The sequence below is a fragment of the Phacochoerus africanus genome, chromosome 5 (genome assembly GCF_016906955.1).
Source record: "Phacochoerus africanus isolate WHEZ1 chromosome 5, ROS_Pafr_v1, whole genome shotgun sequence".
In the NCBI taxonomy this organism is placed as follows: Eukaryota; Metazoa; Chordata; class Mammalia; order Artiodactyla; family Suidae; genus Phacochoerus; species Phacochoerus africanus.
The window spans coordinates 25981643-25995213 of record NC_062548.1 but is presented as its reverse complement, the minus strand read 5'-3'; the positions used below and the strand labels follow the sequence as shown (position 1 = coordinate 25995213).

General features: G+C 47.3%; 1 protein-coding gene across 2 annotated transcripts in view; it reads left to right on the top strand.

The window, feature by feature from the left end:
- The window catches only part of PRKCB (protein kinase C beta), a 388950-nt gene that overhangs the window by 281679 nt on the left and 93700 nt on the right, over positions 1 to 13571 (top strand). For both annotated transcript variants that reach the window (XM_047780291.1, XM_047780292.1), the window contains exon 9: positions 8160 to 8306. In XM_047780291.1, the coding sequence (XP_047636247.1) occupies positions 8160 to 8306 (147 nt within the window). The remainder of the gene's footprint in view (positions 1 to 8159; positions 8307 to 13571) is intronic.

Genomic DNA, 13571 nt, shown 5'->3' with positions numbered 1-13571 from the left:
AACTTCCATATGCTGTGCGTGTGACCCTAAAAAGCCAAAAAAAAAAAAAAAAGGGAGAAGAAATCTCGGTTTTGCAAGATGATTTTTTTCTGTCTTAGGGCAACCAGGGTGATGTTTCAGAATACCCGGGAAAACATTTCCTACATGAACAGAGCATTTGTCTGGGCCCGTTATGGGCTTGAAGAAAAGGACAGGTTTATCTGCGTGCAACAAAATGTATCCCTTTATTTCCCGAAAGAGCCTGCAAATGCTTGTTTATGTCTGAATGGTAATCGCTCCCCACCACAGTTTGTTGATGAAAACAGTGTTTCCAAGAGACCAAAAATTGTTCTCAGACACAGAGAGGAATTTCAGTTGACCTTGAACATGAGGAATGTAATCCCTGTGCCATAACCAATTAGCACCTGGAATGACTCAGAAATTACTTTCAAGCCTCTTATCTGGGGAAATTCTGAGTGACGGTAAAATCGAGCTGCCGGAATTGGGGTAATAGAATTTCATGGTAGGGTGAGCTTGGTGAAGTTACCCCACGTGGTAGGTTTCAGAACATTAGAGGAGGCTCTGCTTTTGTGGGGGCTTTTGTCTGGCCGTGGCCTTGCTGATGGGCCAGGGAAAGGGAAGACTCCATTTACATGGTTCCAAATGGGTTTTCTGACAGTCTTAGAATCGTTTAATAAGAGGCTTACTATGTGCCATTTATTGTTTTCAGTGCTTTAGAAACAGTAACTCATTTAATTCACTCCTTACAACCACCCTGACTGGTAGGTACTCTTTTTTTTTTTGTTTTTTTTTTTTTTTGGTCTTTTTGCCATTTCTAGGGCCTCACCTGCGGCATATGGAGATTCCCAGGCTAGGGGTCCAATCGGAGCTACAGGGACTGGCCTACACCACAGCCACAGCAATGCAGGATCCGAGCCATGTCTGCGACCTACACCACAGCTCATGGCAACGCCGGATCCTTAACCCACTGAGCGAGGCCAGGGATCAAACCCGCAACCTCATGGTTCCTAGTCGGATTCGTTTTCCATGTGCCATGACGGGAACTCCGGTAGGTACTCTCATCAACCCCCTTTCTCTTTTACAGATGAGGAAAGGTCCAGAGAGGTTAAGCAACTCTCTAGCATCCCACTAACAAGCCAGTCATTGTCTTGCTTTGAGTTTCCCTAGAAACAGACTATCAGGGGTTCAAGTGCAAGTGGTGTCTTTGGGAGGTGACCCCAGGAAGCATCCCAGAGTCATGGGGAGGTGAGGTAAAGAGAGGAAAGAAGCTGGAAAAGTATTTGTTAGCAAGCAAGTTACTCCTATAACTTGGGGTTTAATTAAAGCTGAGGTTTAATTTTGCTTCCACGGGGTGTAATAGAGAGTTTCCAGTCAAGGGGCAGGCAGCTGAAGTAGGATCCACCAGCAACCCTTCCATCGCTGGCCGAAGACTGTTTCCAGGGGAATGAACCTGCCTGCACTTTCAGCTTGGCCCGCTTGTGGGCCCTGCTTGCTCCTGCAACCAGGCAGTGAGCCTGCAGGCAGAGTCCCAGGTGTAAGCGGCAAGGGGCCCCAGGTGTAGAGAAGAGAAAGCCAAGAGGGGTCTTGGCAGAATATCTGGGGCCACATCTGTGCAGCGTAGCCTCTTCTCCTTGGGTGTTTTGAGAGCCAGATCTGCCTGGATGTGAATCCCAGCTCTGTCCCTTCCTTGCTGGGTGCTGAAGGCGAGGGACTTTATCTCTCTGAGCTGTTGATTCCCCGTCTGTGAAGCGGAGGGGGCATCACGGCAAGTCTGACCCCCTAAGGTTATGTGAGGAGCAAGTGAAGTGATGCATTTGATTTTTTGTTTGTTTGCTTTAGGGCTGCACCTGCTGCATATGGAGGTTCCCAGGCGAGGGATCCAATTGGAGCTGCAGCTACCGGCCTTCGCCACAGCCACAGTAATGCCAGATCCAAGCTACATCTGCAACCTGCACCACAGCTCATGGCAACGCCGGATCCTTAACCCACTGAGCGAGGCCAGGGATCGAACCTGCAACCTCATAGTTCCAAGTCGGATTCGTTTCTGCTGTGCCATGACGGGAACTCCGGAAGTGATGCATTTGAAACAGTGTCTGGCGTGACGTGCCCTTCAGATGTCAGGTCGTGATCATTATCATCTCCTTGAAATGAGTACAGAATAAACGAAGCTCTGGACCTGCTCCTTCTGGTCTTTGGAAGGGCTGCTTGGGGCTGGAGAGCGTTTCTATGGACTTGTAGCCTCCTGAAGCCTCCTCCGTCACTGCTGGGGAGGGCAGTGTGGGAAGAGCCCCTTGCAGGGGTGTGGGGTGGGTGTGGGAGCAGAAGGATTTAGTTTAAGCCAGGACAGGCATTTGTCATCTGAAATGGAGCCCTGGAGTCTGGCAGCTGTGGCGTCTTCAATCTCCCCCAGCACAGTCTGGTAGGAGGTAGGGCTCTTTGCTCAGAAGCGCATCTCTTTGCTTTTCTCTTTGAGCACCGAGTCCTAGGGCCCCAAATTGCAGACATGAAAAGGCAACCATTCGTGTATTCCTATTTCTGAAGGCCTATCCAACCCAGCCAGGGAGAGGATAATTTAAATTTGTGCCTTTGTTTTATTTTATTTTATTCTATTTTATTTTATTTTATTTTATTTTATTTTATTTTATTTTATTTTATTTTATTTTATTTTATTTTATTTGTCTTTCCAGGGCCACACCCACAGCACATGGAAGTTCCCAGGCCAGTGGTCGGAATGGAGCTACGACTGTCAGCCTACACCATAGCCACAGCAACGCTAGATCTGAGCCGCATCTGCGGCCTACACACTGCAGCTTCTGGCAATGCCGGATCCTTAACCCAGGGATCAAACCCACACCCTCATGGATCCTAGTTAGGTTTGTTACTGTTGAGCCACCACAGGAACTCTCTTGGGGCCTCAGTTTTAAAACATCTGCTCTTTGATGGAGGATCTGTGTGGCACGAGGCTGCTGAGAGCCAGAGGACATACAGAGGGACACAGGTCAGGGTTCATGTCTTCCAAAGGTCACAAACCCAAATGTGTTTGGCATCTGGGAAAAGCTTGGTGCAAGACGGCAGGGCGTGGTGGTGATGGTGGTGAACTGGAGACCAGGTGTCCCTTCTAAAGGCACCGTGTCTCGAACGGATGATCCGCCAAACAGAAGCAGGCTCGGCAGACATAGAGAACAGACTCAGGGTTGCCAAGGGGGAGGAGGGGGAATTGGGATGGACGTGGAGTTTGGGGTTGGTAGATGCAAACTATTATATTTAGAATAGATATAAGCAATGAGGTTCTACAGTACAGCACAGAGAACCGTATCCAGTCTCTTGGGATAAACATGATGGAAGATAATATAAGAAAAGGAATGTGTGTATATATATACATACACACACATATACACATATATACATACACATATATACAGTATATACACACATATATACATACACACATATACATAAACACACATATACACATTTATACATATACACACATATACATATGCATGTATACAATATACACACATATATGCATACATACACATATACATACACATAAACACACACGCATATACACACATGTACATAAACATTTATACACATACACACATATACACACATACACACATATACATGTGTACACATACATACACATATACACACATATACACATATATACACACATGTACATACACACAGGTACACACATACACACACACGTACACACATACATATACACATTTATACATATACACACATACGTATATACATATACACATATACATACACATATATACATATACACACATATACACACATTTATATGTACACATATACACACATTTACATATATACACACATACATACACACATACATACACACGTATACATATACACACATATACATACACATATATACACATACATATACACACATATACATATACACACATACACACATTTATACATACACACATATGTACATATTATATTATGTAATTATATATATATATATATATATATATATATATATAAAATGACTGGGTCACTTTGCTGTATAGCAGAAATTGCCATAACATTGTAAATCAACTATACTTTCATAAAATAAATAAACTAATAATAAAGGCACTGTGCCTTATGGAGGGGACCCCAGGTTGCCCTATCTGCTTCTTTAAAAGAAGCTGGGGTTCTCTAACAGATGTCAACTAATTTAAATATTAGTGCGGACCAGGCCAGTAGAGCCATTAGACTTCCGATCTGACATGGAGAAGCTGAGATAACATTCTGTCCTGTTCAGGCTCTTAAAACAAACATGCCATAGACTAGGTGGCTTCAACGACATTTATTTCTCACTGTTCTGAGATTGGATAGTCCAAGATCAGGGTGCTGGCAGAATCGTTGTCTGTTGAGGGCCGGCCTCCTGGTTCATAGCCCTCTTCTTACTGTGACCTCGCGTGGCGGGAGGGGCAAGGGAACTCACTGGGGTCTCTTTTATAAGGGCGCTAATCCCATCCGCGAGGACTCCACTGTCATGACCGAATCCCCTCCCAAAGGCTCCACCTCCAAACTCCATCACTTTGGAGGGTGAAGATGTCAGCATATGAACTTTGGGAGGACACGAACTTTATAGGTCTATAGCATGTACCTTTAAGAAAGGTCATACATAGAGTTCCCGTTGTGACTCAGTGGTAACGAACCCGACTGGTATCCATGAGGTTGTGGGTTTGATCCCTGGCCTCACTCAGTGGTGAAGGATCCACCATTGCCATGAACTGTGGTGTAGGGCACAGACATGGCTCAGATCCTGTTTAGCTGTGGCTTTGGCATCAGCCAGCAGCTGCAGCCCTAATTCGACCCCTAGCCTGGGAATTTCCATGTGCTGCCGGTGTGGCCCTCAAAGAAAAAAAAAAATAGAAAAGAAAAAAAAAAAAGAAAGGTCACACAAGTAAATTGAGATAGAGTATGGAATTCAGAGGAGAGCAGGTTGCTTGCAAGACTGAGGAACGAGGCTGGTGGCTGCTTTCGGCTCCTTGAAGAGCAGACCAGTTTTTCCTCTGGGCAGTCACATGGAGAAATCGGGCAGTGTGCGTGCCTCACTCACACTCCACCAGCAGGGGGTGCTGGACCTACAGACGTGAACCTCGGGGCTGGACCCTAGACTGGGGACCAGGGACAGTCAGGATGTGGATCTTCACAGGTCGGAGATGGGACTGTGTGAATCGAGTGAGTCTGAGTCAGGATTCAAAGAAGATGGAAGACCTGGTAATGAGGGGATGGGCGGATGGGAGGGAGGAAGGGACTGTATTTAGATCAGGACAGCCTGGGAAAAACTCTAGAGGCTGGAGGGTAAGGGTTTGGGATGATGGGAAAACATGGCCCCCCAAAAGCCATGCAACTTCTGTTCTAGGCTCTTTACTCGTGTGCAATCTCCCTGATGATCTGGGCACGGGTGGCGGGGGGGTTGTTTTGTTTTGTTTTTATTATTAAATTTATTTTTTATTAGGGTATAGTGCTGTGTCAATTTCTGCTGTACAGCATAGTGATCCAGTCATACCTATATTCTTGTTCTCATGTTATCTTCCATCAAGGTCTGTCCCAAAAGATTGAATATAGTTCCATGTGTTGACGAGTAGGACCCCATTGCTTTTCCATTCTACATATTATAGTTTGCATCTACTAACCCCAAATTCCCAGTCCCTCCCCATTCCCCCTTGGCAACCACAAGTTTATTCTCTACGTCTGTGAGTCGGTTTCTGTTCTGTAGATGGGTTCATTTGTGCCATATTTTAGATTCTGCAAATAAGTGGTACCATATGGTATTTGTCTTTCTCTTTCTGACTTACTTCACTTAGTATGAGAATCTCTAATTGCATCCATGTTGCTGCAAATGGCATTATTTTGTTCTTTTTTATGGCTGAGTAGTATTCCATCAGATATATGTACCACATCTTCTTAATGATGATCTGGTTTTAACTGCCCTCCTCTGTGCCTTAACCCCCAGATCTGTCTCCAGTTCTCATGTCATTTCTTAACCCCAAACCCACAAATACAACTGCTTATTGGGTATTTATTTGCACTTGGTTGTTCCAGAGGTGCCCAAGTCTCACCATATCTTTACTACAAAATAACTGGACCAAGAATGCTCATAGCAGCCTTGTGAGGAGACAAAAAATAGAGACCACACAAATGCCCAGAAACAGGAGAACGAATAAACATAAACAGTGGAGGCTCGGAGTTCCCGTTGTGGCGCAGCAGAAACGAATCCAACTAGGAACCATGGGGTTGCGGGTGTGATCCCTGGCTTCGCTCAGTGGGTTAAGGATCCCATTTGGCCATGAGCCGTGGAGGTTGCAGACGTGGCTTGGATCTGGCGTTGCTGTGGCTGTGGTGCAGGCCGGCAGCTGTAGCTCCGATTGGACCCCTAGCCTGAGACCCTCCCTATGCTGCGGATGTGGCCCTAAAAAGCAAAAACAAAAACGAAAAACCCTGAAGCCTTCTCAGCAGTACAAAGAACAAAACCACTGATTCATGTAGGAACATGTGTGAATTTCAAGACCATCACAGTGAGCCAGAGAAGCCAGGTGGGAAAGACGACACACTCTCCAGAGGAAAACTTAACATTCTCACAGTACTTTTGACACCAAGTGTGTGGGTTTCCCACGCCAAGAAATTCTCCAGTTCTCTGTGGACACCAACCAGGTGTCCTACAATTTAATGCAATTATGACACGAGTTACCCAGCGTTAGTGAAGAACCCCCAGTTTAAGGGCTGAGTCCTCCAAGGCAGCCCCTCACTTTAGACTCTAATCATAAATATTCTGGCCTTTCTATTTTTTCTGATTTTTCATAGCATTGGCTGAGGCATCATTCCACTGCTCACAGCAGCAGCCTCTCCCCTTGAAGACAGACATGGGCCTCATCCATCCATGTATCCAACAAAATATTTAGCTGGAAACTATGCTAGTTGCTGGGGAAATGGCAGAGAAGGAGGCCTATTCTCTGCCCAAGGGAGGTGTCCAGTCTGCCGGGGAAAATAAGTGAATAGATGGGTATCATCCAGTATAAATGACAAGTGAGGTGGCTGAAGGGAGCCAGTAGGGACATCAGATCCAAACAGAGGGACTCAAGGAAGGTTCCTTCAAGGATGTGAAAATGTGGAGCAGGGAATAACTAGGTTGGCCAAGGGGAGGGAACACTGTTGCTATGGCAACAACAGCAGGTGCAAAGGTCCTGAGGTGGGAGGGATCTGGGACTCAAGGATGTGAAAGGAAGATGAAGCTGGGTTGCAAGGAAGAAGTGAAGAGGTTGCAGAAGCAGGTAGAGCCCCATCCTACTGGGCCCTCTGGGCCAGTGAAAGCACAGGGTCTTTGCATGAAAAACCATTGGAATGGATGGGCAATGAGGTCCTACTGAACGGCACAAGGAAATCAATGTGATGGGGTCCCTTTGCTGCACAACAGAAATTGAAGAAACACTGTAAATCAACTATAATTTAAAAAAAGATGGGGAGTTCCTGTCGTGGCTCAGTGGTTAATGAATCCGACTAGGAACCATGAGGTTGAGGGTTCGATCCCTGGCCTTGCTCTGTGGGTTAAGGACCTGGCGTTGCCGTGAGCTGTGGTGTAGGTCAAAGACGTGGCTCAGATCTAGCATGGCTGTGGCTGTGGTGTAGGCTGGTGGCTGCAGCTTGGATTCGACCCCTAGCCTGGGAACCTCCATATGCCGTGGGTACAGCCCTCGAAAGACACACACACACAAAAAAGATGGGTCACTACCATAGCATTTTAAGCAGGTGGTGACTTGGTTGAGTGTGAAGAAGTGGGAGGTCACTTTGGCTTCATGGAAAGCCCAGTGGAGGGAACCAAGGTGATGCTCCAGGTGAGAGATGATGACAGGTGGTGATGATGGAGATGGAAAGAAGAAGGAATTCTAGAGACAGCGAAGAAGCAGCAGTGACTGTTCCTGGGGGTGGGGGAGACATGAGGGGTACAAGAGAAATGGCGGTACCAAGCTGGCTTCCACCTTGGATGTTGGGGCCATGCTTTTCACCAATCTGGGACCATGAGCTGCAGGAAGCACAGCTTGCAGCCTGTACATGCATTTGAGCATGGACCAGGGTCTCCTCCAGCTCTGATGATGTTTTCTATGTGCTTCCCCCTCCAGAGGGCCAAGATCGGTCAGGGGACCAAGACTCCCGAAGAGAAGACGACCAACACCATATCCAAGTTCGATAACAATGGGAACAGGGACCGGATGAAACTGACCGATTTTAACTTCTTGATGGTGTTGGGGAAAGGCAGCTTTGGCAAGGTATGGTATGGCTGGGTGGTGGCACCTGTTTGGGAAGGGATCGCTCACAAGGCAGGCACTCTTGCTGTTCATGTGGGGCTCACATTCCAGGGAGGGAGTGGAAGGGAAATAGAATCCCGTGTTAGGAAGCAGTGTCACAAACAGATCAAGAAGGCACCCTCTCAGACTGAGGAAGTATAAACTGAGACCTGAAGGGTGAAAATGAACCAGCCAGCCATTCAAAGAGCTAGGAAGGAATGTTTGCAACAGAGCAAGCAGCAAGTGCAAAGGCCCTGAGGTAGGGAAGGGCTTGGCACATTCTAGGCGCCATCAGATGGTGTTGGGGCCAAAGGGTCCTGAGCAGGGGGAGGTTGTGGGATGTGAATGGCAGGGATGGGAGGTGCCTGATGTTGCAGAACCTTGGGAACCATGATAAGGAGTTGGGCTTTTCTTCCCAGTGCGATGGGGGAGCCATCGACAGTCTTAAGCAGAGATGTGACATGATCAGATTTGCTTTCAGAAAAGCTCGATCTTGCAGCTGAGAATGGAAATGGTTCTTTTCAAACAGCAGCACAGTTGAAGGATGACCCTGGGATTTGTCGAATGATTTGGGCTGTTTTTATAGATACCAGAAGATGCGGTTTTACTGAAGTTGAGATTGTGTTATAAGTATTCCTGACTCGTTTAGTGTTGCTTTGAGTCTTGTGAAACCCTGTGTGTGCCACAAATATGTCTCATGTAAATCGCATGCCACAAACTCAGGTGTGCAAAAACTGTCAAATTTCTTGCCCACCTCTGTAGCTTAAGTCAAAAAGCTGGGAGTTATCCTTGTCTCCCCTCCATCCTCCCCTCACCCAAGCCGTGCAGAAGCCACACCACGGGTGAGTCCGGACACCCGTGGATTGGAGAGAATACTGTTGCTATGGCAACAACAGCAGGTGCAAAGGTCCTGAGGTGGGAGGGGTCTGGGACTCAAGGATGTGAAAGAAAGATGCTCCTCCAAAGCATATCACAGATTCACCGAGTTCTCCCCATCTTCACAAATGCAGCCCCAAGAGCTACCATACAATACACCTGGACCACTTTGGCCATTCCTGATGGGCTGCCCTGCGTCCACTCTTGTGCCCTGTAATTCCTATACTTCCTTTGAGCCGCCGTCGTTACTTTGAAAAAGGTACATTAGGTCGAGTCACTCCCTTACTTAAAACCGTCCAGTGGCTTCATGGATAGAATAAATGCTGTGTTGCATTCTTGGCTTACGCCACTCTCGAAATCTGGATTCATCTTCTTGGCGGGATGCGTTCTTTTCTTTTCCTCTTCCCCATCACCCACTGTGCTTGGACTGCATGGAGGCACTTTGAAACATACAAACTCCTTCCTCTCTGAGAGCTTTGGTGATGCTGTTCCCTTTATGCTTGGAACAGCTGGCACTTTCTTATAATGCCCATCTCTCCTGAGATGTCTCCTCTCCTGAGAAGCCTTCCCTGACCACCTCTCAAAGAGCCACTCACTCGTTCTCCATTATATGTAACTCTCTCATCGCACCTGTCACTGGACTATTCTTCTCTTGATTGGTTGTTGATTTGTCTCCGCCTCCTAAGATCTGAGCCCCACAAAAGACCAGGGGCTTGGCCCTGTTGGCCATGTACTTCCAGGGCCCAGACTGCAGGGGCCATAGGTCCATCCATCTGCTGTGATGGAATAAGGAATCTGAGGTGCTGGCCCACGGTGTGAAGGGGCTTGGCATGAAGTGGAAATAGAGGGTAGGAACATTAAATAAAGGTAAGATAATAAGCAGTGGGGAGGGGAGAGGTCCAGGCCAGTGTGTGCTTTTCTTTTTGTCTTTGTGTGTGTGTGTGTGTGTGTGTCTTTTTTAGAGCCGTACCCGTGGCCTCTGGAGGTTCCCAGGCTAGGGGTTGAATCGGAGCTGCAGCCGCAGCCACGCCAGGTCCGAGCCATATCTGTGACCCACACCACAGCTCACAGCAATGCGGATCATGGCAATGCTTAGCCCACCGAGTGAGGCGAGGGATGGAACCCGAGTCCTCATGGTTCATTACCACTGAGCCATGACGGGAACTCTTTTTGTCTTTTTAGGGCTGCACCTGCGGCATATGGAGGTTCCGGGACTAGGGATTGAATCAGAGCTAGAGCTGCCAGCCTCTGCCACAGCCACAGCCACGCCAGATCTGAGCCATGTCTGTGACCTACACCACAGCTCATGGCAATGCCGGATCCTTAGACCACTGAGCGAGGTCAGGGATCGAACCCGCAACCTCATGGATACTAGTCGGGTTCGTTACCGATGAGCCAGGATGGGAACTCCCCCAGTGTGTGCTTTTTGCCAGTAGCTCTGAGCAGCCTGGCAGTGGAGAAGTAGCTGGTGGATTTGAGCTAAGGATGGGAAGAGCACAGTAATGAGAGGGTTAAGGATTCTGGGAAGAGGAATGCCCACTGCAGATCCAGCAGAGCCTGTTTTAGCGGGTACTCAGTAACGTGTGCTGAATCAATGAATAAAAATGGCATCCAGACTGGAGCGGAAGCAAGGCCAAGCAGGAAGAGGGCTTTAACCTGTAGACAAAATAGGAGTCCATGGATGAGAAATGAGTGGGTGAAGCCAAGAGATTTAAAATGCTAGGAAGGCGTTCCCATCGTGGCTTAGTGGTTAATGAATCTGACTAACATCCATGAGGACGCAGGTTCGATCCCTGATCTCGCTCAGTGGGTTAAGGATCCGGTGTTGCCATGAGGTGTGGTGTAGGTTGTAGGCGTGGCTTAGATCCTGTGTGGCTGTGGTATAGGCTGGCAGCTGTAGCTCCGATTCGACCCCTAGACTGTGAGCCTCTGTATGCCGCAAGTGTGGCCCTAAAAAAAAAAAATAAATAAAGCTAGGAAGCCTAGGGACATTTAGATTTTCCATGATGGGATGGTTTCCATGATGACAAGGAAGAATAAGGCCTTAATGACAAAGAGGCTCTAATAAGCAGAGGCTGTTGGGGAGTTTTAAAAAAAATTAAAATTATGCTTTTAATAAGCTGTGTATCCACATGGTTCATAATTAAAATTATATGAAAAGAATCAGCACTGAGAGGTCTTGCTCCCACCCAAGTTCACAACTTTCTGTACCCCCTTCCCTGCTCCTGCCCTCCCTGTGTAAACAGTTGTGTTAATTTATTTTATTTTATTTTTTTGCCTTTTTGCCTTTTCTAGGGCCACTCCTGCAGCATATGGAGGTTCCCAGGCTAGGGGTCAAATCGGAGCTGTAGCCACTGGCCTACGCCAGAGCCACAGCAACGGGGGATCTGAGCCGTGTCTGCATCCTACACCACAGCTCAGGGCAACGCCGGATCCTTCACCCACTCAGCAAGGCCAGGGATCGAACCTGCCACCTCATGATTCCTAGTCGGATTCGTTAACCACTGCGCCACGATGGCAACTCCAGGTTGTGTTAATTTAATTTGCATTTTTTCCAGTTTCTCTCTGCTAATTTAACAACGATAAAAGCTGCAGGTTTATTCTGGTCCTTGTTGCCTCAAAAGTTAGCATACGACACACACAGGTGTTCCCCCTCTTGATGGCTCAACTGTACAGGTTGCAGGGGTTTGGATGGCGGAGTGGAAGTTCTGTAGGGTCTGGCAGGAACGATTGGAGTGGAGGGGTGGGGAGAGAAATGGGAGAGTGGGTCTTTGGGGAGCAGTGAGGGAATGAGAGCGACTAGATCATATATTTCCATGGAAACTGCTGTAATAATTGAGAGTTCTGTTCCCGTCGGGGGATGCGGCATCAGATAAATCACAGGAGGAAAGCCACAGTATGTCACGAGAGCTAACTAGAAGCACAGAAACACTCTGCAATCCTTTCAAACCTAGAGCAATCCTTTGCAACTCGTGGTTTTGCCAACCACGGTTTTAAATGAATGTGATTTTGCCGTTGAAGGCCCAATTTTTACCATTTTGCCGTCTGGGAGGGTCTGTACCTCAGCCCCCTTAAATGGAACAGCACGGCAGCCCGTGATCACACCTCTTCAGAAGAGGAAAGCAGTGGCCCTGGGGGTCATCTGTTCACACCTCCCCTCCCCTCGGCCCACTGTATCACATCTGGCCCAGAAAACCATGCTCTTAAGCCCTGTGGTAATTTGTGGAGTGACACAAGTGTTTTGCTAAGACCTGTGAAAATGAAATAAGGGACAGAAGCAAGTGTGAAGGCCGTTGAGGTGCAAATGAGTTAACCCTGTTTCCAAAACGTTAACAAGAGCAGTTTGGAGTTCCTGCTGTGGCTTGGGGGTTAAGAACCCAGCAGAGTGCCTGTGAGGATGAGAGTTCTATTCCTGGCCTCGCTCAGTGGATTAAGGATTCGGCCTTGCTGCAGATTGCAGCATAGGTTGTAGGTGTGACTTGGATCTGGCATGGTTGTGGCTGTGGCCAGCAGCTGCAGCTCCGATTCAACCCCTGGCCTGGGAACTTCCATGTGCGGCAGGTACAGCCTTAAAAAGGAAAAAAAGAAAAAGAGAGAAAACCACAGTTGGGAGAGTTTGCTTTCCTGACCACGTGAGAGTGTTTACCTGGGAGGCTTATCACCCCAGGTCAGGGCCTCCCGGCCTGTCTGGTTTCCCTGGAGATGGGTGCCTTCCAGCACTTTTGTTACAGGGCCTTTGCATGTATTATTCATTTGTTATGTAAGGGGTGTGTTCATAGTTTTATCCTTCACTCTTTCTTTTCGATGATTTCTTGAACCATTGACGTCAGCTTTGCCCACCTTTACTCCCTTTAAGAATTCAGCTTCTGTGGTTGAGCCATTTCTGCAGTTAAAATTGGGCTCCAAATATATAAATTGGGCAGGCATGCGCCGTCCAGACTGAGGATGCAAGAGGAGCTTAGAAAATAAACACAGCAGGTCCCTGATAAAGTATATGCACCGCACACCTACAACTCGTTACACTGTAAGCCTGATTCTCCTAATTCGGAAGTCAGGCCATCCTAAATATCCATTAAATGTTTAATTGATGGTAATCTCACTTGCCTTCTGAGACTTCAGATGTGCTCGTGATAATGATTTGTATGATCCAAGTCTTTTTAGAAAATTATGCTGGGAAGTGTGAATGAGGGCTTTCTGATTAATTTTTTGCACTCATGGGCTCTTGCTTATATATAAAGGGGTAGGGTGGGGGTAGGGGTGTGGGGAGGGCAGGTCCAGGTTGGGGTAGACACAGACCTAATATGAAGAAGCTCAGCCCCAGCAGCACAAAAGATCTATCATAGAAAATGATCGGTAATAGAAAAAAAATGA